Source organism: Mytilus edulis, chromosome 5 (genome assembly GCF_963676685.1).
Source record: "Mytilus edulis chromosome 5, xbMytEdul2.2, whole genome shotgun sequence".
Lineage (NCBI taxonomy): Eukaryota > Metazoa > Mollusca > Bivalvia > Mytilida > Mytilidae > Mytilus > Mytilus edulis.
In genome coordinates this window covers 32,269,256-32,293,779 of record NC_092348.1, presented here as the reverse complement: position 1 = coordinate 32,293,779, position 24,524 = coordinate 32,269,256, and the positions used below count along the sequence as shown (strand labels likewise).

General features: G+C 32.4%; 2 protein-coding genes across 3 annotated transcripts; both read left to right on the top strand.

The window, feature by feature from the left end:
• Nucleotides 1–6,921: 6,921 nt before the first annotated feature.
• On the top strand, nucleotides 6,922–13,210 carry LOC139522372 (perlucin-like protein). Of its 2 annotated transcripts, XM_071315899.1 has the most exons (7): nucleotides 6,965–6,986; nucleotides 7,585–7,648; nucleotides 9,449–9,509; nucleotides 10,398–10,513; nucleotides 11,401–11,488; nucleotides 12,289–12,515; nucleotides 13,127–13,210. In XM_071315899.1, exons 3-6 carry the CDS (start codon nucleotides 9,449–9,451, stop codon nucleotides 12,513–12,515), a joined length of 492 nt encoding a protein of 163 aa, XP_071172000.1. In that variant the 5' UTR covers nucleotides 6,965–6,986; nucleotides 7,585–7,648; the 3' UTR covers nucleotides 13,127–13,210. The 2 variants fall into 2 exon arrangements, with proteins under 2 accessions (XP_071171999.1, XP_071172000.1); XM_071315898.1 differs by lacking the exon at nucleotides 7,585–7,648 and having other exon boundaries at nucleotides 6,922–6,986.
• A 4,138-nt stretch (nucleotides 13,211–17,348) lies between these two features.
• Nucleotides 17,349–20,342, top strand: LOC139525045 (uncharacterized). Its single transcript, XM_071320223.1, has 3 exons — nucleotides 17,349–17,796; nucleotides 18,423–18,569; nucleotides 19,399–20,342. The coding sequence occupies exons 1-3, from the start codon at nucleotides 17,349–17,351 to the stop codon at nucleotides 20,340–20,342; spliced, it is 1,539 nt and encodes a 512-aa protein (XP_071176324.1).
• Nucleotides 20,343–24,524: the final 4,182 nt, after the last annotated feature.

Sequence of the window (24,524 nt, the reverse complement as noted above, 5' to 3'; positions counted from 1 at the left end):
CATCCCCCTTTCCCTTATTCCAAAACTGATCTCAATTAAAATTTCTAATGGAGTTTGCAAACAATAACTACTCATTTGAATACATCATAAAATATTGAAATGTAAAAAAAGTGCTCGTAATCCGGGGTCATTTTACCGCATGGTATTTTGACCCCGGGTTCAATTTTTAGGGGGTTCAAAATACCATATATGACACCGGCAATGAAAATTTCATGTCAAAATTAGGTGTCAAAGTTTCCCCCAAAATTTGCTCTCAAAATCCAGACGTAAAAAATAGCTTCAGCTTTATGACGTCGTAGGAAGGCTTTCCAGAAAAAAAAATTAAAATAGCCTTGCCAGACGTCATAATTATTTGGACTACCAATATATCTTTTGGCTAGTAAGTTAGTAGTCCGAGATTACTCTGACGTCCAACGGCTGTTTTGCCAGACAAGCTGGGGCCGTGGGACGTCAGAGCTCGTCCCATATCAAAAAGTGGATATTTGTCCACCCAAAATAGATGCGCTGCTTCGTCGCTTCTGGTGCCGACTGACGGCCTTGGAATTATATAAATCGGGCATCAATCTGTTCATTTTTCATTTATCTTTTCATTTATGTAAGTTTCACCTACCTGCCAACCTTTATTTTTCCATATTTTAACAGTTTTCACAGAGACCCATCGATTTCTGCATTTTGACTTTCACTTTCAAATGAACGTCAAGTTACGAGAGAGTTCGTGGCCTCGAGACTCAAATATGCAAATTTTGTAGGAGATCGATGTTTAACATTTAGTAGCCAACCACGATTTTTCACCTCCTTTACAGGAGATCGGTATTAATCATTTTGTTCCGACCACGAGAACAATCGGAAGCTCTCGGACATTTAGATAACTTGCATCGTAAATGAACGAGGTCTTACATTATGGTCATTTGCATAAATCATCACTGTTTTTCACGTGGTCACGTGATAATCTTTGAAAATGAAAGGTAAAATGCAGAAATCGATGGGTCTCTGTGAAAACTGTTAAAATATGGAAAAATAAAGGTTGGCAGGTAGGTGAAACTTACATAAATGAAAAGATAAATGAAAAATGAACAGATTGATGCCCGATTTATATAATTCCAAGGCCGTCAGTCGGCACCAGGAGCGACGAAGCAGCGCATCTATTTTGGGTGGGCAAATATCCACTTTTTGATATGGGACGAGCTCTGACGTCCCACGGCCCAGCTTGTCTGGCAAAACAGCCGTTGGACGTCAGAGTAATCTCGGACTAGTAAGTTAGGTAGGGACTTACAGGCACTTGTTTCTGTCAATGAGGGGTTTATTACCCACACCCGTATGCAAAATCACAAAATCGCTTGATTTTTCGTAAGGGTGTGGATAGTAAACACCACATCGACAGAAACAATTGCCTGTATACCGTCACTTACATGTATGACGCACAGCATGGCTATAAACACAGATCCTGTGAATCTCAACTCATAATCACTATCCAGGATCTAGCCAAAACAGTCGAAAACACCGGACAAACAGATTTCATCCTCCTGGACTTCTCCAAGGCTTTCGACAAGGTTCCACATAAGCGACTTATGCATAAACTACATCACTACGGAATACGGGGCAGTCTCCATAGCTGGATTGAAGACTTTCTAAACTAAAGAACACAACATGTCGTTCTCGAAAACGGTAAATCTAATACTGCACCTGTCCAATCAGAAGTTCCTCAGGGCAGTGTCCTCGGGCCCATCCTTTTTCTACTTTATATTAACAACCTTCCAGATTACACAGTCAACAAATCATCAGTCAGACTCTTTGCCGATGACTGTGTCTTGTACAGGGAAAAAAAAAAACACCAAAGATGCAGAACTACTACAAGAAGATCTGGAAACCCTACAAGAATGGGAGAATGATTGGCTCATGGAATTTCATCCCAAAAAGTGTCAAATCATCCACATTACCAACAAGAGGAAACCAATTAGACAGCCATATATCATCCATGGTCATGTCTTAGAGGACGTAGAATGTGCAAAATATCACCACAAACTAAACTGGACTACTCACATAGACCAAGTAGTAAGAAAAGCTAACAACACCAGGGCTTTTCTACAGAGAAATATATCCCAATGCCCACGAAAGACCAAGGAACTCTGCTACAAGACCCTTGTGAGACCACAAATGGATTATGCAAGCATCATTTGGGATCCACACACAGCAACCAATATCCACAACCTGGAAATGGTACAACGTAGGGCAGCAAGATTTGTTACTGGTGACTACCACCGAACCACTAGTGTAACAAACCTATTACACCAGCTGCAATGGCCAACCCTACAAGAGCGTAGAGCTACGAACAAAGTCATAATGATGTACCGCATAGTTAACCACCTGGTTGCAATACCAACATCTTGCTTAATCCCAACAGCAGCAACATTAAGAGGGCACAACCAACGATTCCTTGTTCCATTCGCAAGAACGCAGCTATACCAGTACTCGTTCTTCCCAGACGCCATCAGATTATGGAACAGTCTGCCACCATTTACTGTAGCCTGCAACTCAATTGACACATTCAAGTGTGAGTTGCAGAAGACCAAGATGTATTAAGGACTGTGCGCAATTTTTATCTGTACATACTATTTTTTAACTGCACTGTAAATATTGGTTTGTCTGCACCACGCATCAGTTCGATAATACACCAGATGGTGGTATGAACTGTATATGGAAGAAGAAGAAGAAGAAGAAGAAAAAGAAGAAGATCATGTATGGTAATTCAGTATTGTAAAATTTGATATACCCAGACTCTGGCATGAAGAGGGTTTCTTATCGTCGAGTTGAAAGTTGCGAGTTAAGAAAGTCGAGTTGCGAGTTATAAAAGTCGAGTTTCGAGTTAAGAAAGTCGAGTTGCGAGTTAAGAAAGTCGAGTTGCGAGTTATGAAAGTCGAGATTTCAAGTAAATCCTTCCAATAATAAAAAAAGTATTAAGCATTTTCATTTCTGTCAGGACACTGTCAGGACACTGTCAGGACATTGTCAGGACATTGTCAGGACATTAGTGTAACCCCATTAGTATATGTAAATTATGTCCCTTGTAAAAACTGGAATGAAAAACAGGAATTTATAATGACTTTGAATATGTAAGTTATATTTAAATATTGGTTGATTTTATTGTTTATATTATGTCATATTCATAGAATCTTCGTCTTACTTTACACTGGGCTAGATAATAACTATGTACAATATTTTCTGAAGAAGCAGATAACCTTTTGAAATACAGCAGATGGCTTGCAGTTTAATTTTTTTTTAAATTACATAGTTTTTTACATAGCACCGTCGTATTTTAAAAACGTAAATGGAGATAGCAACTTAACTATAGTACATATATGTAAAACACCCCTTCTGCAGATTTTGTTTAAAATGGGCTTTTTGGGGCAGCTACAGAGCCGGGCAATATTCGTTAGGGACTGCAAAATTTATTGTTTGTCAGTGACACTTATAATTGAGGATGTTAAAATTATATATGTCTTATACATTGGCTAGAGATGAAGGGGATATGATGGGCGTGAATACAACCAGTTTAAACCCGCCGCATTTTTGTGACTGACCTATGTCAGGAACCTTTAGCCTGTGTTGCTCTTGTATATGTTTTAATTTTGGTTCATCTTTATATTTAGCAGCATAGAATGGCGTCTATATTCTTGATCTATCTAATATTGTGTTTCGGGGCCTGCTCAGGGCTCCCTCTAGGTGTGTGATTTTTCGCTGTGTTTTATTATTGGAAGGATTTACTTGAAATTTGGAATCAAGCAAGATGAGAAGTTATATTTAATAAATAAAATAAAAAATAGATAAAAAAATATTTATAAGAGTTAGAAAAATTGACCAGACCAACTTGACTTTGAAACTACTAATGTCCTGACAGATATTAAACGGCTAAAACATGTTTTATTATTGACAGGATAGACTTCAAATTCGATACCAAGGAAGATTAAAACATTTAATACAAACATATAAGAAAAAAAAAGAAAAAAAATATGTTCAAGAGTTAGAAAACTTGACCTGACCAACTACGTCTTTTCCAAGACTAATGTCCTGACCGATGTAAAATGTCTATAACTTTTTTATTCTTTAAAAGATCAAATTTGATGTCAAGGAAGATTATAATACAAAATATATAGATACAAGAAAAAGATTTAAAAAAAATAATTTAAAGAAACTTGACCTGACCAACGTCGACTCTGCTCTGACCAATGTCCTGACTAATGCAGAAAATGTTAATAACTTTTTATTATTGAAAAAAATGACTTAAGCTCCTTACCAAGGAAGATGATAGCATAGGAATTTATGAGAGAAAAAAATGTTTTTTTAATTTTTGGAATGTTAGAAAACTAGACCTGACCAACTTGATCTTTGTCATGAAGAATGTCCTGACCGTTATAAAAATGACAATAACCTTTTTGTTATTTATTGCTTGGAATGCAGATATACTAGAAACTATCACAATACTTGACAATACTAAATATACAAATAAAAACCTATAAAACATTTTATATCGAAACCTCAAATGGAATGTTCCCAAAACAAGAAAATGCATCCACACTTGTTATGAAATTATCAATAATATAGCTATCTAAATCAGACTTAATTAAACTTTGAACAAATTTTGACAACTATATGAGAAACTGGTATTTCTGGTTGTTTCACATCTACTAAAATGAGACTCTTGCAAATCGTTTTGTGACAATTAGCTCTAATATGCCTAACTACAGAACAATTAAGCCTTTGTAATCTTGCTTTATAAAATTTCAGATCGATGTCCAAAATCAGTCACTTGACATAAGTTTAAAACTTTTCATTTGAAATTTATGGAAAAGCTATCCTCTCCCTATTATTAACACGTTGAATTGATATTCAAAGCATCGTTACTCTGCAATTGAGAAGAAGTAAAAAAACGCAAAAACGTTTGTGTTTCTCCTCTTAAACATTATAATAAACTAATTCCAGCTATTCCAAAAACTTACTGCATAAAACTTAATTAAAACAGTCTTGAACATCAACACTTACATCATCAAAAGTACAAGGTTTCAGTTCAAACCTTATCATTTTGAAAATAAAAATTGAAAAAAAAAGAAAAAAATCAAAACAAAACTATTCAACCCAAAACCGAGGGATCAGGTATGTCCTGGTCACTGCAACATTTTGTAACATGACGCGGTCAATGACGACCCATCCCGAGACGTATAGTATCCAGTATTTCGTCACTTTTCGATCGTCGCAAAACTTGATATACGATTTTGTCAAATCCTAGACATATATCCTAAAATAAATTATTCTATTTACAAATGGAAAACAGTAAAATGATATAAAATAGGAATAGTATTTCAAAAGTTTAGTTCAAAAACGAAATGTAATTAAAAAGAAAAAGTTCGCAAACTAAATGACAAAGAAAAGTTTTGAATGTCAAATGGAATCCAATAGAATTGCAATTTAAAAGCTAATGTCAAAAAGTAAATGTACCTATACATTTCGAGTTGTATTTTAGAATTAAGAAAATCTTATCAAAATATGCCGAAAATAACTTGAGCGGAATCAAAGTCATGAAGGAATTCCTATGAGCTGCAGTTTAATTGAGCCTAATCTTAAATTTACGCGTATAAAAGAAAAATAATACAACAATGCAGGATGGATCTTTGCCCTATCAGAGCAACTGATAGTGAAAAATTAATGTAAACTTTTCATTTCTACAGACGCATTTTAAAATATGGTTTTGAAGAAATATAACGTTACATGAAATCCTAATACATTGTATAGTTAAAGTAATAAACTACTTAATATTTTAGCATATCTAGATCAAGTTAAACGTTAAACACACTTTAACTTAAGAAAATACTAATTTTGAACTTGACTTGGAGACTATCCAATCATATCCAGTACACAAGTTTATCTAGAAAGCACACCAAAAATAAATTTCAGTATCTTTCCGTTGAATCAAAACAGAATGTTTTGGCATCTTTATTAGATACACTATTAGTAAAATATGTTAATATAAGTCATACAGGAATTCACTTACAATCTGTTTATCGCTATTTCACCTTTCACGACGTTGTTAATTTCATTGACAACGGGCACGTGCGTATTTAGTTTAAAGCAAAAAAATGCATATCACTATACTGTGCTGAAATATCTCTTACCATTTATAGACAGAAGTATGAGTTATTTCAATCATTCTCCTTTTAACAGTAAAGCCAACAATTTCTTAGTGTTTGGGTGAACAGTTTAATTTACTATTTTGAATAGTTACCTTTACTAATTATTTTTCTCAGTGTATGGTTAAAATAAAATTTTATCCAAAAATAGAAACTCGTTACCCATTAGATATACCTCAAATAGCCCTTATTATATTTTGTTCCCGAAATCTTTTATAAACTTACTATCTGAATATTAAGTTATATTCAGGGAAAAACTTCTCGGTATTTGAGAAATACTGTTTATAATTGATCCTTCACTGCGAGATTAATATTTTCAAAGGGCTTTGAAAAGACGAAATAATTACATTTGACAAGCTCAAAAGGCCTATTAAGAATGATTCCGCTAAAAAAAATAGACGTGTTAGACACCATTCAATAGAAAATTCAATGTTTTAATGGATAAAGAATTCAGTTGGATAGACAACTGCAAATTAACAATTTGTCGCAGCTCGGACATACATGTCAAACATGAATAATACAGTCTCTTGGTATTTTATTACTTCAATTTTTATTAATATCAAAGGCTACCAGCAAATTGTATATTGAAAGATACATTCATTCAATTTGAATGCTTATTGTATTTCAATACTATTCGAATAAAAGTATTTCATGTGTTCATTAAAATAAAACATTTTGTTTTAATGTGTATAACAGGAGTGCTTTTTATTTAAAAATATCGACAGGACACGTGCTTCATCCCTGGACATGATATATAAAACACGTTAGAGTTTTTGATTCAGGATTATAAGTGAAACCCAATCTGCGGTGAGTAAAATACAATAGTAAAAATACGATTATGCTGTATGTTATATAAATATGTATAAAATATAAACTATGAAATTAATTTATTTAAATAATGGCAATTACTGGTAAATGAAGATGTTAACAATACACTATTTGTAAGGTGTACTTTTTGTATATCATCCCGAAAACACTTGCCAATATGTATTTGCGTTGAATCATGGTCATGATTCTTTCCAACATAATATTTTAGACATCAAAGCTAGGCAAAATGTCTATGCAAAGAAATAGTCATCATCTTATTTTATCTATGCACTTTTCTTTATATTCCAAAGAGTAAACGCTCAAAGCAGAATTCGAAAATAGGAACAATAATATCTAAATATCCGTTATAGTGGCAATTGCGGTCAATTTGTTATTCGAAATTGCTCGCAATAGAAACACTTATTATAATTATTATAATTGTAATAATAATTTTATAAAAAAGAAGAACCTTGAATAGTTCTCAACTTCCGTAACATGATATAATGTATAAATGACTAAAAATTGCAGGTAAATATTATTGAAAATGTCCTAATTCTCATATTTCACTGAAATCTATAAACTTAACCTTAAATTACAGATAACAACAACTCTGGTAGATACTAGTAAAACCACAACAGTTGACGGTTAACATATTCAAAAAGGTAAATTTGTTACCTTTATCCTTGTAATTTTCATGCGCATATGTTTACGAAGTAAAATGTACATAAATATTCTTTGTTTCAACAAAAATTTCAGATCCCTCTAGCACTGTTTTCATATTTTGTTTTAAAATACTTTTGGGCTTCCAAAGCAGTAAAGAACTTAGTCATATATATATTAGGGGCTAGGAATTATGCTTCCGCACTTTTTAAAAGAATTGACTAGACTTTTTAACACATCTTTTTTTAACACAATGCCCTATTAACCGTTTATATATTTCAGTTTTAATGTTAACATTTTCCCCCGGATTTAACATAGCAAAATATTAATTTAATTATGTCTTCATGTATATGTCGTGTACAAGTTGCGATTTTGTACAGGTTATAACATGTACAAAAATATTGTACATGTTATAACTTGTATAATGCAAAAATACAAGTTATAACATGTACAAAAGTACCTCATACATGTTATAACCTGTACAAAATATTGCTTAAAAATGGTTTTAACTTGTACAAAATTTAAAATAAATCTTAATGGAGTAGAATATACATTTAAATTCACCAATGCATAAAGAACAACAATAAATAGGCCAGGACGTGTCTTTTTCTGTATTGTTTCAGAAATATATGTTTCATGACTTATGTTGGCAAAGTGTGTTTTCATTTATTTGTATGTTTTATGCAGTCCATCATGGCTTAAATGAATGTGAAACTATTCTTCAATGACAATTACATTATATACTAGTAACTAAATCCTTCAAAAAAATTTAAGAACCATTCCTAATAATTTTGGGAAATACTCCTCCCTCTCGTTTTATAGCATTCAAAGACTAAAACAATGTCTTATATGCTTACTCTGTAAAAGCGAAGAGAGCTGAAATAGTTTTCATTGGACCACGCTTCATTATCAATATCTTTGGATCTACCCTTCAACATTTTGGCCTTCAACATGACTTATGTAAATTATGTAAACTCAATTTTTGTTTATAAACTATAAGATCATTGCATGAGGCGAATGTCATTTTGATGTTTTATAATATATATCCTCTACTTTGAAAGCATGTATTTGTGGCCTTTGGATGTTGTCTGCTCCATGGGCGGGTTGTTGTCTTTTAGACACATACCCAATTTCAATTCCAAAGTATATTTGTAGACTCATCTATCCTGGCTATCCTCTTATGTCTTTTAGTGTCAACTAGAAAGAAAGTATTTTACTATTGCCTTCAAAGTGGACACTCACAATTATAATTCATCAAATAAATATATGTCCATAGATAGTCATAAGAGGATCATAAGACATGTCCTTAGATATATCTTACGACAGGTCTTAGGAATGCTTCGTAATACCTACCCCTGGACATTAACTGTATCAAAAAAGGACAAAACACACTAATATGAAGGAATAATACAAAAGTTATGAAAATGTTATTGAGGTCAATATCATCTGTTGCGATGATAGAAAAATATCCTTATTTTTCGATTTTGTACAAGTTAAAACCATTTTTAAGCAATATTTTGTACAGGTTATAACATGTATGAGGTACTTTTGTACATGTTATAACTTGTACTTTTGCATTATACAAGTTATAACATGTACAATATTTTTGTACATATTATAACCTGTACAAAATCGCAACTTGTACACGACATATACAAGGGAGAGCCTGGTTGAAAATAGTCTGTGCTTATTTGATTTGATAGTATATTTCTTTGAATGGTTATAAGTATCGTTAAAATTAATGTGTTCACTTTTCCTTTTCTATATGCAATGAATCATTAATTCTAATAATTATCATTTAGATGAAGATGATTTCCACATTATTTGTAATAGTTTGCTGTGTTTTGGTTGTGAAATCTGAAGGTAAGGTTCAGCTTCCATTTATATATATATATATGTATATACAGCTATATCACACATGTCATAATTGTAATTCTAAATACCTTTTTCCAAATTTGAGAGATTGCTTTAAATACAGCAGACATTATCCCGACATACGTTCATATTTACACTTTATACATTCGTTCGGGCAGATACGCTGATTCCAATCTTGAATGACTACGTTTGAGAATTTCCCTACCGAAGATCGCTGTTTATTTCCGGGCACTCTGGCTTTCTCCACCATTAAAAACTAACCGTCGCAAAATATCACAATATTGCTGAAAGTAGCCCAAACCAATCAATCATTTTGTATGTCCCAAACACTTTTCTGGATTCAAATCCATTAAGAACGATCAAACCAAAACATATAAGGCTAACTAATGATGTAGAAATACGTAGAAACGTTAGGAGATAAATGAACAAAAGGTACATAAAATTAATAGCCTAATTCAGTGAACATCAACCTGGTTTGTTTAAGGGATTGAGCCACAGGGACAAGGCTTGACAAAACAATTTTTGATACTTCAGTTCATTCATTATAAAATGGGACTACATTGCATTAATGACTATCGACGCCATTTACTCGGTAAACATTTGACCAATTATAATGCATTTATATTCTAAATGGCACAAACTTCGTTATCTATAAGACGAAAAGACATTTTATACATTCTAATAAAAGCTGGACATGTTTGTCCAAACTATCTCGTTTCTTTCCATTGAATTGGTTTGGAAAAATGAAATCAAATATAACCTCATAATTGTGTTCAAAGATTTTTCAAAATGCATCGATCTCAAACTTGAGATCATAAAATCATTTTTTACAAAATACTTAGTTCATTTTAACCATTTTGAATATCAATTTATTAGAAAAAGCTCCGAGATGTGTACCAGGATGTAGACCACCATGTAGACCAGGGTGGAAAGAATACAAGGATAACTGTTATTTCTTTTCTACTGACCAAAAATCCTGGCACGATGCGGAGGTACGCGTCAATTTAAATTTTATTTCTTATTTTAATCACAATAAAATAAAATAGCTAGAACTAAAATTGAGAATGGAAATGGGGAACTGCATGATTTAAAATATACAAATACTTTAGAGGAAATTTTTTCACATTTTGTTACAGTTTTGGGGTAATTGTAATCAATATAAGTTGTTAATTTCTATTTCTCAACTCGAGGCAGTTAAATTTAATATTTAAAAAGCGCGAGGCTTGCCAAGCTTTTTAAATAATCAAAATTGAGCTGTTGAGAGTGGCGAAATATCGTAATATACGAGTTGAAGTGGTGGAATCTGTTTCTTTAATGATTTTTATCCTTCCTTTTTAAAGATTTGTACTTTTTATGTGACGTATTCAGGCATGATCACCTTTTTCATGACGTCACAATAGAACATTTGACAGGATTATCATATGAGTGAGAGGTTTAGCGCTATAAAACCAGGTTCAATTCACCATTTTTTACATTTGAAAATGCCTGTATCAAGTCAGGAATATGAAAGTTGTTGTCCATTCGTTTGATATGTTTTGTCATTGGATTTTGACATTTGATTAGGGACTTTACGATTGAATTTTCCTCGGAGTTCATTTTTTTTTGTTATTTTACTTTTTAGAAGTAACAAAGAAAATTAGACGTCATAACTAAATTGCGACCAATCATTTGCCGAGAACAGATATTTCACAATTGAGGAAAAATATTTTCTCGCACCGTTTAAGAAATGTAAAAAAAGCACAAAGTTGCAGGAATAAAATTATAGAAACATTCTGAGAGGCAATGCTGTAAAATGTGTTTAAAAGTTTGAAGCATGAAGTCGGTAATTCGTTATTACTTCTGACGGAAAATCGACACAACACTCTTTTTATGTTTGAAGGTAGAGTGTCGAAACATGGGAGGTAACCTTACACAAGTCAATGATTTTGCGGAAAATTCCTGGATTGTGACTATGATCACAAGTAAAAGTAAGTATAAGAGAGGCAATCAGTACCAAATGAACGTTCAAACTGATAAGTCAAAAATAAAGTAACAATGCCTTGCCAAAAAAGAAAAATGACCAAAGACAAATACCATTTAAAACATTTTACTTATCACGACTTAGAAAAACTAAGGACTGCAATACGAAGCAACAAAAATACCAGGGTGATCTCATGTGCTCCGGAATGCTAAGCAGATGCTGCTCTACAAATAGGTTGTATATTGTTTTGATACTAAACCATCTCAAAGAATTTAGTGTTACAAGTTATAATAAAAATAAGGGTATAAAAGTCACCTGGTCTCACATTGGTCTTGACATGATGTAAAATATCGCAACCACGTTTAGTTGGAAAAGTGACGTTAAATCCGATAGTTCGAGCAGGGACAGTGTCACGTTTTATGCACATAAAGAACCAGTTTGACAGCTGCAATTATTCCTTAGTAGTCCTTAACTAATGTAAAGCAAAATATATAACTCTATCCAAGGACTATTCAACATTTTTATTTTTCCATCTGTATATCCTATCGACTTTAAACTTTGTCAAACCTACGTTTTTTCGTTTGGTTTTTTTTAAATAGTTTTTGTCCTGAATATACATGAAATTTATATTACATCATAATATAATAAATAAATAATAAATGTATAATTTAATAGGTTTTATAGGTTTTTTTAATTGTTATAATTGATATACTTTCAATTATTTAAACTGTCACTACCTTCGTATAATTTTATGAAAAAACAAACAATTCTTAGTACATAATTGTCTTGCAATTTCATCATTTACAGACGTAACTCAGCAGAATTACTGGATGGGTGGCAATGATTTGAAGGAGGAGGGCGATTGGAGATGGATGAATGATTTGTCTAAAGTAAATTTTACCAGTTGGAGCTTGGGTGAACCTAATGATTACGGAGGAGGAGAGGACTGTGCACATTTTCGACTGACAAAAAACTACCAATGGAATGACATGCCGTGTACCAATGAAAATGGGTATATTTGTGAGAGCCCTTAGGTAAGAATGGTTTGTTAAAATTAAGATATTGTCCTTTGGTATTTGGTGGAAAGTTGTCACATCGGCAATCATTCCACATCTTCTTGATTCTATATTCAGAGTAATATTTAAATTTAACATGCTTTTTAAAGAGCATTTAACGGAAGGCAGTTTGTTTTACATTAAAACTACTTTTATGGCAATTGTCTGTACAAACATATGTAACTATAAATTCGATAAACTGACGATTAAGTGAGAGGTTTAACTAACTATAACTACCATTTTCTACATAAGAAAATACCTGTACCACATCAGGAATATGACAGTTGTTATCCATTCGTTTGAATTGTTTAAGCTTATAATTAAATATTCATTTGATTTAATTTAGCCATTTGATTAGGGACATATTCCGTTTAGAATTTTCTTCGGAGTTATTATTGGTATTATTCTTATTTTACTTTTTCAATGAGAATATACATATTGGATTACATTATAGTAAATCGTGAAGATGCTCACATTTTCAGAGCTTAGAATGAACACCTTGTTTAACTTGATAGTTTTTTATGTCGTTTGATCAAGCTTTGTTTTTATTTTGACAAGAGGTAATGTACCAATTGTTCATTATTTTGTAGCATCCGAAGTACCTTCCTCTGAAGGACAGTAACAACATGCTGCCTGTCGCAATTGAATGAAATAAAGTATGATTCATATTTTAATTCTATTTTATTAATGAATGTGTATGCTTTATGCAATCCCATCACATAGTTGATGGGTTGTGTGATAAGTTTCCGAAGAATACATTTGGCCATTAATTTTTCGGTTTTCGAGTTCTAAAAGGAATTTGTTTCCAGTATGCTCCACCATAAAAAAAATCTATGATTATTTCAAGAAAATCATCAATGCATATGAGCATATAATATAAGGAAAAGATGTGGTATGATTGCCAATTGCCAAGAGACCATGTGACACAGAAATTAACAACTATAGATCACCGTACGACCTTCAACAATGAACAAAGCTCATACCGCATAGTTAGCTATAAAAGGTCCTGAAATGACAAATGTAGAACAATTCAAACGAGAAAACTAACGGCCTAATTTATGTATAAAAAAATGAACAAAAAACAAATATGTAACGCAGCAACAAACGACAACCACTGAATTAAAGACTCCTGACTTTGGACAGGCACATACATACAGAATGTGGCGAGGTTAAACATGTTAGCGGAATCCCAACCCTCCCCTTAACATGGGACAGTGGTGTAACAGTACAACATAAGAACGAACTATACAAATCAGTTGAAAAAGGCTTAACTCATCAGATGGATACAAATAGAAATACATTTAACAAAAACAGAGAGTGGACGTGACCGAGTACTTGTACATCCCATAAAAAAGACACTCAGTACAGATCTGAGAGTACTCGCAGTTACTGACAGCTAGTTCAAAGCCAATTACAACTAATAAAAAGTAATGCATCTGAGACTAAATTATCAATCATTACACATCCAGCATCCAATGGCACGGTAAACAACATCTCCGTAAAAATGAGGATGTGCTATCCCGTTGGAAATAAGTTTTCTACAGGTAGAACCAAACTTCAAACCAAATCTAGAATTTAGTAAAGATTTTAAGTGATTTGTGGTAACGAAATCCCTGACTTAATAATTTACCAGTGATACATATATTTCGTTCATTAAAATCCAAAACGTTACAACAGACACGGGCAAAGCGGAGGAGTTGTGATATACAAACACTGTAAGATAGTGTCAAAGGAACATCACCATCTAAAAAAGGAAAATTAACAATAAGGAACGAGGTATGGAAAGCAAAACAAATACTTTTAAAATTATCAGTACACATGAGCATATAAATATCGAAAATAGATCAATACTTTTCGCTTGGGTTTGGATGACTTTTAAATAAAACGACCATAAACTCAATTAAAATCAACAAAGCACTAAAATGGCCTTTAATATTAAACTTTTTTGGGCAATTTTATCAAGGACTATCAAGTGAGATGTAAATATTTCTGTACTTGACTTTCAAATTCCACATATTTTTTTTCATGTTAAAAGTTCAATATTCTTATAAATGCATCAATATCCCATATCCTATTTACTTTTAGGACAAATATCCCATATCCCTAAAATTAAAATGGCAAATATCCCGTATGCCAATATACCCTATACAAGCCTCTTTATTTAAACATAGTTAAGAAAAAACTTGGGTGCACTTTTTATTATTCGTAATTGATGTGTATAAGAAAGCCAAAAGAAATAAAATTATGTTTATTATAAGTTTTTATATTTCTGTGTAATTCTAACATAATTCTACTTTGAATGCTTGGAAAAACAATATATTGAAATCAAAAGAAGCCCATTTCCTGTCCTTATTTATGTTATTTGACATGTTTAATCCCTCATTAACTAAACAACAAAAAATGAGTCAAATAAATAAGAAAGATATTTTTATAGGTAAGTAAACACTCCAATTTGTGTTAATTTTAATTAATGTAGGTGTGATTAAAATTTTAATTATTCATGTTTCTGTCTTTGGACTTAATTGAATTATGTATATCTTTATAATCCTTTATATTAAATGTAGAAAAGGTGCATTTACTTAGTATCTACAGCATCTCTAATCACATATCACTTTTCTCAGTGATATAAAACTTGGTTATATACCTTTCAATAACAAAAATGTTATTGACAATTTTATAACGGTCAGGATATTTATCATGATAAACATCAAGTTGGTCAGGTCAAGTTTTCTAAAATTTCAAAAATTAACAAACAATTTTTTTTTCATAAATTCTTATTTTGAATATTATAATTTTCCTTGGTAAGGAACTTTAATTAAGTCAATTCTTTTAATAACAAAAAAGTTATTAACATTTTCTACATCGATCAGGACATTAGTCAGAGCAGAGTCGACGTTGGTCAGGTCAGAGACATATATATGTCTCTGGTCAGGTCAAGTTTTCTAACACTTAAAATTAGTTTTTTGAATATTTTTTCTTATATCTCTGTATTCAATGTTAGAATCTTCCTTGACATCAAATTTGAAGTCGATCCTTCAAAGAACAAAAAAATCATCAGCATTTTACATCGGTCAGGACATTAGTCACGGGAGGACGTAGTTGGTCAGGTCAAGTTTTCTAACTCTTGAAAATATTTTTTTTTCTTTTTTTTTTCTAATATTTTTGTATTTAATGTTTTATTCTTCCTTGGTATCGAATTTGAAGTCTATCCTGTCAATAATAAAACATTTTTTAGCCGTTTCATATCGGTTAGGACATTAGTAGTTTCAAAGTCAAGTTGGTCAGGTCAAGTTTTCTAACTCTTATAAATATTTTTTAATTTTTTTTAAATTTTATTTATTAAATATAAGTTCTCATCTTGCTTGATTCAAAATTTCAAGTAAATCCTTCCAATAATAAAAATGTATTAAGCATTTTCATTTCTGTCAGGACACTGTCAGGACATTAGTGTAACCCATACTAATGCAACAAACTTAGTCGGAGAAGGAACGAAAATCCGAAACAGTATCTTAAAAAAAAAAGAAAATAGTTCCACGTGTGTGTGTCTCATTGGTGGATCCATCGGGGGGTTCCGGGGTTGGCACCCCACTTTTTTGGCTGATTAATGCATTTGAATTGGGACATATATACTTGGAACCCCCCCCCCCCTTTTGTCCAGTGTTGGGAACCCCAGCTGGTATTTTCAGGCGACAGGGAACGTATACAGAGAAATTATTTTCATATTGTGCCAGATTAAATATTCCTCGGGTTTTGCTACGATAATATGATAGACAAATATGCTACAAACGGTTTAAAAAGGTTACTCCCAATCAAATACTAGTTAAAATATAATTACTTTTCTGTGTATAATTGCGTGAATTGATTTTCTCTCGTTTTTCTTCAAGCTCGCTCTTGCCCTCTTGATGAATGCGCATTCGTGGTATTCATCCGCAACAACAATTTTTCGATACGTCATTGATATTGAAGATCGTTTGATAAATATACTATTATTCATAACGACAAGACATTTTCATATTATTAATTTGCATTTAATAAAAAATCTGAGTATCCATTGAAAACATGAATTTAAAAGAAGCGATAAGGAATTTTATTCTGCACTTGATAAAAAAAATAAAGTCGGAAAATAAACAAGAAAGAATAGAACATGATGTAGAGAATATAGTCCAACTCTTTAAAGATGCCAAGATAACATTGGATATTGAAAACATCAGAAAAACACAGAGACTAGGGAAATATGATAAAGAAAAAACTAACAGACCTCTATTAGTCCATTTGAAGACTCAAAACTAACTCTATTTAAAAACATGCATTATATTAGATCATAACCCAAATACCAAAAAGTAAATGTAAGCAATGACCTTACTAAAAGTGAGAGAGAAGAAGAAAAGAGGCTGTGGACTGAGGCAAAAAAATAAATTTCAAGAGAACAACTCGGAGGACTTCCTGTTCAAAGTGCGGGGACCGCCATGGGCGAGGAAAGTAGTAAAAATAAAAAAGTAAAAAGAGAGACAAAAAATGTAAATATAAATGTACAAAAGAAGGGAAAGGTTTTTAACGGCAATGTAAATAACTTTACAGTTCTACCCAAATTGAACTGTTTTTATACTAATGCAGATCAGCTATTCAACAAAATGTCAGAATTGATCGTTCGATCGTACAAGAGACAACAAACCAAATATCATTGGTATAACAGAAGTAAAACCGAAAGCTAATAGATATAAACCATCAACAGCGGAATATTCAATACCAGAGGTAGGAAATTACAAAGTGTTTGAGAAAAACATAAAGTCAGATGAAGGACGAGACCTTTTAATGTATGTAGACTCCAACCTAGAAGCTACAGAAATCACAATGAAGACAGAGTTTCAGGAAAATATATTTATAAAGGTAAAACTTAATCAAAATGACAAACTCCTTGTAGGTCTGATATATAGAACCCCATCCAACAGTTCCAAGGAACACAATGATAAGTTAGTAAACCTAATGTCAGAGGCAACAGATATGGGGTACTCACACATACTCATTATGGGAGATTTTGATTATCCTGAAATAAATTGGGAAACATGGAACACAAAGGGGGATAGACCAAATAGCATTGAAAATAAATTTCTGAAAGCACTACAAGACAATTTTCTGTACCAACACACAACAAAACTAACACGATGGAGAGGAGCTGACACACCCCATACACTTGATTTACTAATTACAAACGAAGAAGAGATGATTTCAAACCTAGAATATATGAGCCCGCTTGGAAAAAGTGACCACTGCGTCCTATCCTTTGATTTTAACTGTTATGTAAATATAAAAAGAGCACCGAGAATAGCTAATCTGTACAATCATGGAAATTACAAAGATTTTATTCAAGAGCTGAATAAAATAGACTGGCATAATAAGTTTAATGCTGAAAATTCCATTGATAAAAATTGGAATTATTTTTTAACCATTTTAAAAGAATTAGAGGGCAGATTTGTACCAACAAAAACTATGACACAAATAGGAAAAAAGAGAAATGTATTCCCAATAGACAAAAAAACGAGAGAGTTAATTAGAAGGAAAAATATTCTATCAAACAAAAATTATAACTAAACAAGATCCAGAAACAAGAGCTGAATACAATAAAGTCAGAAACCAGGCCAAAACATCAGACAATAAACAAAAGAAATTATTCGAAAAAGGATTATCTGAAAATGCCAAAAGAAACCCAAAGGCTATATGGAGCTACATAAAATCCAAATCAAAGACCAGGGAAGGTATAGGTGACCTACATGTAGATACAGAAGATGTAAAATCCGAAAAAAACAGATGACAATAAACAAAAGGCTGAGATACTACCAGAGTATTTTACAAGCGTATTCACTAATGAACCATAAGGCAATATTCCAGAGCCTAAGCATATTCCATTAGATAAAAATATAGAGGAATTAAATATTGGCACTGATTTGGTTTTGACACACCTACAGAAAATAAAAACGGATAAATCAGCTGGCCCTGATAATCTACACCCAAGACTGCTGTTTGAAGTCAAAGAAGGTATAGCTGAACCACTTGGCATCATTTTTAGCCAATCTTTAATACAAAAAGTAGTTCCAAAGGATTGGAAAAGCGCCCTAGTGAGTGCAATATTCCAAAAAGGGAATAAATCACAGGCTAAAAATTATAGACCAGTAAGTCTCACATCAGTCGTCTGTAAAATAATGGAGAAAATTATAAGAGAACATATAATTAGTTACATGAAAGAAAATAAACTATTTTCAAACAAACAATACGGTTTTATCTCTGGGAGATCGACATTACTACAACTATTAGAGGTAATAGATAAATGGACAGAAGCTATAGACAATGGCTATGAGATTGACTGCATATATACAGACTTCATGAAAGCCTTTGAGACAGTACCCCACAGACGACTCGTTAAGAAAATCGAAAATTTTGGGATAACTAATCCATTCCTAGAGTGGATTACAGATTTTCTATCGTATAGAAAACAACGAGTATCAGTTAATGGGGAAACATCAGAGTGGAAAGATGTAACAGAGGTATAGGGGGAGGGTTGAGATCTCATAAACATGTTTAACCCCGCCGCAATTTTGCGCCTGTCCCAAGTCAGGAGCCTCTGGCCTTTGTTAGTCTTGTATGATTTTAAATTTTAGTTTCTTGTGTATAATTCGGAGTTTAGTATGACGTCCATTATCACTGTACTATTATGCATATTTTAGGGGCCAGCTGAAGGACACCTACGGGTGCGGGAATTCTCGCTACATTGAAGACCCATTGGTTGCCTTCGGCTGTTGTTTGCTCTATGGTCGGGTGGTTGTCGCTTTGACATATTCACCATTTCCTTTCTCAATTTTAACATCAGAAATTCCACAAGGCTTAGTATTAGGTCCCCTGTTATTTGTTCTATACATAAATGATTTGCCAGATTGCGTGACATCAGATGCCTACTTATTCGCGGATGACACAAAAATCTTCAGAATTATTGAAAGCAGATCAGATCAAATTATATTGCAAGATGATCTAAAAAATCTCGAGAAATGGAGTGATACATGGCTGTTGAAGTTCCATCCAGAAAAATGCAAACACATAAATATAAGTAGAGGGGTAAGAGAAGATAAGACAAGTTACAAACTATTAGGTCATGATATAAGCAAATGTAAAGAAGAGAAAGATATTGGAGTAGTAATTGATGAAGATTTAACCTTTGAAAGACACATATGCGAAAAAGTGAACAAAGCTAATTCAACTTTTGCCGCAATTAGAAGGACATTTAAAAACTTAAATGAAAAAATCTTCATACCTCTATACAAAACATTAGTGCGAACACACTTAGACTATGCTAGTTCTGTATGGGCACCTTTTAAAAAGAAATCCATTGACAAAATCGAAAATGTACAAAAAAGGGCAACACGACAGATACCAGGATTCAATAAACTGAGCTACCCGGAAAGACTGAAAAAACTTAGTCTGCCAACATTGTCATATAGAAGGGTCCGAGGGGACATGATTGAGACATACAAGATACTTAATGGTAATTACGATCCAGAAACGAGTTCATTCCTTAAATTAATTTCAAGCACTGAAAATAGACATAGCACAAGAGTAAACAGTAATAAAATCCTTCACCAACGTTTCAAAATAAGTCTGAGGAAAAACAGTTTTTCTGTAAGAATAGCCAAATTATGGAACAAGTTACCGGATAAAGTAACTAAATCGCCATCTATAAACTCATTCAAAAATAGACCAGATAGATACTGGGATTACGAAGAAATCTATTATTCTGATTATCGAGCTGAATTAACCTGAAGCAGCATCAGAAATAATGGAGACAATAATCAATTATATGAGTCTGGTGAAGAGGAACCGTGAGAATCCTGTACCGGAAAACATCATTAAGTAAGTATAATGTCCGCGGGTCTATATATAATTTTTATATGTCAAACCAAAACTAATTATATATGCATATCTGACATATCTATAAATAGAAAATTAGGCGATGGCAATACGTACACCCGAGGCCCTCACGGTCCTCTGATGTAAAAAGGAAATAAAATCAGACCTTTTATTGTCAGTGATGATACATAAATAGACCCTCAAATCTGCACATATAGTCATTTTAGGCATACATTTTTTTTTAAATCAGTGTATCAGTTTGTATTCATGCACAATTACAGATTTTTCTCTCGATATAATCTCAATATTTGGTTTAAGTTGTAGCAAGAATTTTATGTCGATTAACACTATATATAGTAAATGCATTAATACGTTTCGTTTTATTTATATTCACCCAAATGTTAAATACTAGGGGAATGATAACTCAAAACCCCTGGAAAAGTAAGCTACCTCTCTACTTAAGCTCAGTTGGTAGAGCGGTTGTTTGTTATGCCATGGGTCCACGTTCAAACCGATACAGGTACATAAGAAGGATAAGCATGCGTTGTTGTTACATTTGATGCACAACTGATAAACCCATGGAAGAGTGTTTAGTTTATGATGGATTCAGTCATTATTTTTTACATAGTATACATACTCTTGAGGTGCATGGTAGGTATACTACAGGCGCTCCACATATTTATAATACCACCCCCCCCATTACCTGGGCCAGCGGAGTATACCCCTATCTTAGTTTTATAGAGCCATGGCTAACTGTTCCAGTGATCTATGGTTCCTACCTCAGTTGATACAGTGGTGGACAAATCATAATTGACTGTTGCACTTGTTTTTCTTGTGGTTAGTTTAGATTTGTAAATGAAATCAAGTGTTTGATTTTTTAATCTTTTATTTTGTATGTGGTCTAGCTAAAAATCGGAAGGTGTTGAATGTGCCTATTTTTGTTGAAAAGAGGGCAACAGATATCAGAGGAACATTTATACCCATAAATCGTTTATAAACTCAAGACACCATGGCTTAAAAAGAAAAGACAAAAACAAACAATAGTACACAAAACACAACATATAAAATTAAAGACTAAGCAACATGAACCCCACAAAAACAGGTTTGATCTCAGGTACTCCAGAAAGATAAGCAGATCCTGCTCCACATGTGGCACTAGTCGTGTTGCTCACCTAGTGACGAGTCTAATCTGGTAGGTCACATTCATGAAAAATGGGCGGGATTGTAGTTACGACATTAGGAACATATCTGCTATCATCTGTGAAGGGATATATCATAACGGTCAACCAACTTGTGATGGCCTCCATAAAATTAACAAAGGGATGATTTGAACTTCACCATTTAGAACTCTTGGTTGACTAGCTTTCTTGTGAGCAGCAACCCTCTATCAAAGATATCATGATAAGAAATATCAATTGGGAGATATACTCTGTATGCAGATGCTGCTACATAGAAATGGAAAGTTCACAATTGCAAACTTCTATGTCATTTGGTTTCTAGTGGACAGTTGGTTCCTCATTCCTTAGTAATCCTACCACATCTTCTTGTTTTAAAATAAATTGAAAACTTTTTTTCATTTGACAATTTATTGACATAAAAACAGTAATAAATATCAATGTAAATAAGTTAATAAATATTATTCTTTATATTTACAATTACATAATTGGACGGACATTCATATTATAAACTACTGGCACAAAGCTTAAAAATATGTCTAATATCTAGCAGAATCAATTACTAGTACCTTTCTGTTTAAAAAAATAAAACATGCAACTGCAGATAATTGCATGCCCACATGTTTACCTACTACCTGAAAGTAAGCAAGACTGTATACAAATTTATTTAGGTAAAAATAAATCTTAGACTGTGCAAAAACCTCATGGGTAGTCAAGGTCCACCCTCATCATAGGTAGATAAAATACAATTATTCTTGTGTAAAATTACTACTTTACATTATAATAAAGAGATAAATTAAACTTCCTGATAGTTCACTTCATATTTTTTAATTAAAATTACAAGAGCACCTGAATACAGAGTATGTACTCTAAAGGTTGGATATTTTCACAAATTATAAATTTTCACCGAGTTTGCCATTAACATAAAACCACAAAAAATATCCCTTCCCATAAATTTGATGTATATGGAAGACATAGACAAACAAGAAAAGAGTGAAAACAATTCCAGTGGTGGATCCAGAAATTATCATAAGAGGGGGCCCCCTCTAGTCATGCTTCAGTGATTCCCTATATAATCAACAAATTTTTTCACACAAAATGAGGGGTCCAGTCCAATATATATATGTTCTGGTCCCCCTACCATTTACTATGAGACTGGTTTGCTGCTAATTTCTTGTATTCAAAATATGTATCACCTGTCCATTTTGTTTTAAGTATTTAAATGAAGAGATCAAAAAGCGTTCACCAAAAAAATTGCAGACATATTCCTATGGTTTTTTTTCATCTAAAATAAGGTGAGACGAGAGGGAGGAAGGAACTTAATGAGTAAAATAACAAAAATACTGAACTCTGAGGAAAATTCAAAATGGAAAGTCCCTAATCAAATGGCAAAATCAAATGATAAAACACATCAAACGAATAGACAACTGTCATATTCATGATTTGGCATTCTCAAATTTGAAAATGGTGGATTGAACAGGATTTTATAGCCTAAACCTCTCATTTGTATGACAGTCGCATCAAATTCCATTATGTTTATAACGATGCGTGAACAAAACAGACATAAAAGGTAAAATTGTCAAAACAGGGATTCTAATATTCAGCAAGAATTACATTTTTTTATAGACATAGCTGATAGCTCTTTCAAGATACAAGTACAATGAAACCAACAGAATTAATGTAAACTCAAGCTACTAAAAGTTACTGTAAAATACACTATGGTCCCTGTTGAATAGCTCTTGTCTTCATTCTCATGAATATATATTCAAAGAAACAAAAAATATTGCAAGATATATAATACAGTTATTAATATTTCTTTTGCATAAATAAATCTAGTTAATGCTGTTGGTACTAATATATATTTTTCTATTGATTATTTCACAAAATTAAGCATAAACAATATATTTCTATCAAACGCTGTTTGAATATGAAGTGAATATAAATGTGAAATGAGGTCAGTTTTATTGAGAATCAGCCCCTATGTTCATCCTTAGCTTTATCTGTTTTTCTGTAATGATAAACCTTAATTTATAGACAGAAAAAAAGGGGGGGGGTTAAATATCAGAACAGAAAATAAAAGGGACTGTTCACAGATTTTTGTTATCAAGGTATTGTTTCTTCGGTTAGGATTTAAAAGAATAGACATGCAATATTAGGAGCATATAGATATAGGAAGATTAGGAGCATAAACTGCATTCTGAAGTTATGAAATTTAATTCTAAAGTTATGAAAATACATACCACATTGAGTAAAATAATTGATTAAAATAATAAAAGATTGACTTACTTCTAGAATTTAAGCCATAATTTTGTAAAGACTGTAGATTAATTTATTTCTGTGGTTAACCATTTTTCAGGGATTGCAAACACAGCTAGATTTCGTTGTTTTTCCCAAACTCAACATACACGACTAAATAACACGTACTTCATTCAACATTTAGATTTGTGGCTTATCTATCTTTATTCAAGAAATCCGTGAAAATTGGTATCCAACAATAATAATTAATCCATCTATATAATCAAAATGATCTCATTAACATAAGACTTAATACAGAATAAAACTTCTTTTGATCTTTTGGTGGAAATAAGCAACATTTCTGACAAGTTTTCCATTAAATCAGTACTTTACTAAAAGAAAATACAACTATCTAAATTTCTATCATGACAGAGACTAGAACTATAACATTACTAATGCTTTGGTGATATATTACATGATAAAATGAATAATAAATTATTATATAACAAAAACAATAATCACAGTCTTGATTTAGCACAAAAACAGCACGTTAATTATATGACCATAAAACATGTAGGTTAATGCAAAAGATGCACTTTGGCACAACATATAAGATGATAGTCAATGACAAAAAATATGAAATATTCTCAAGAAACTAGACATCACTGAGATGGGAGCAATCTCT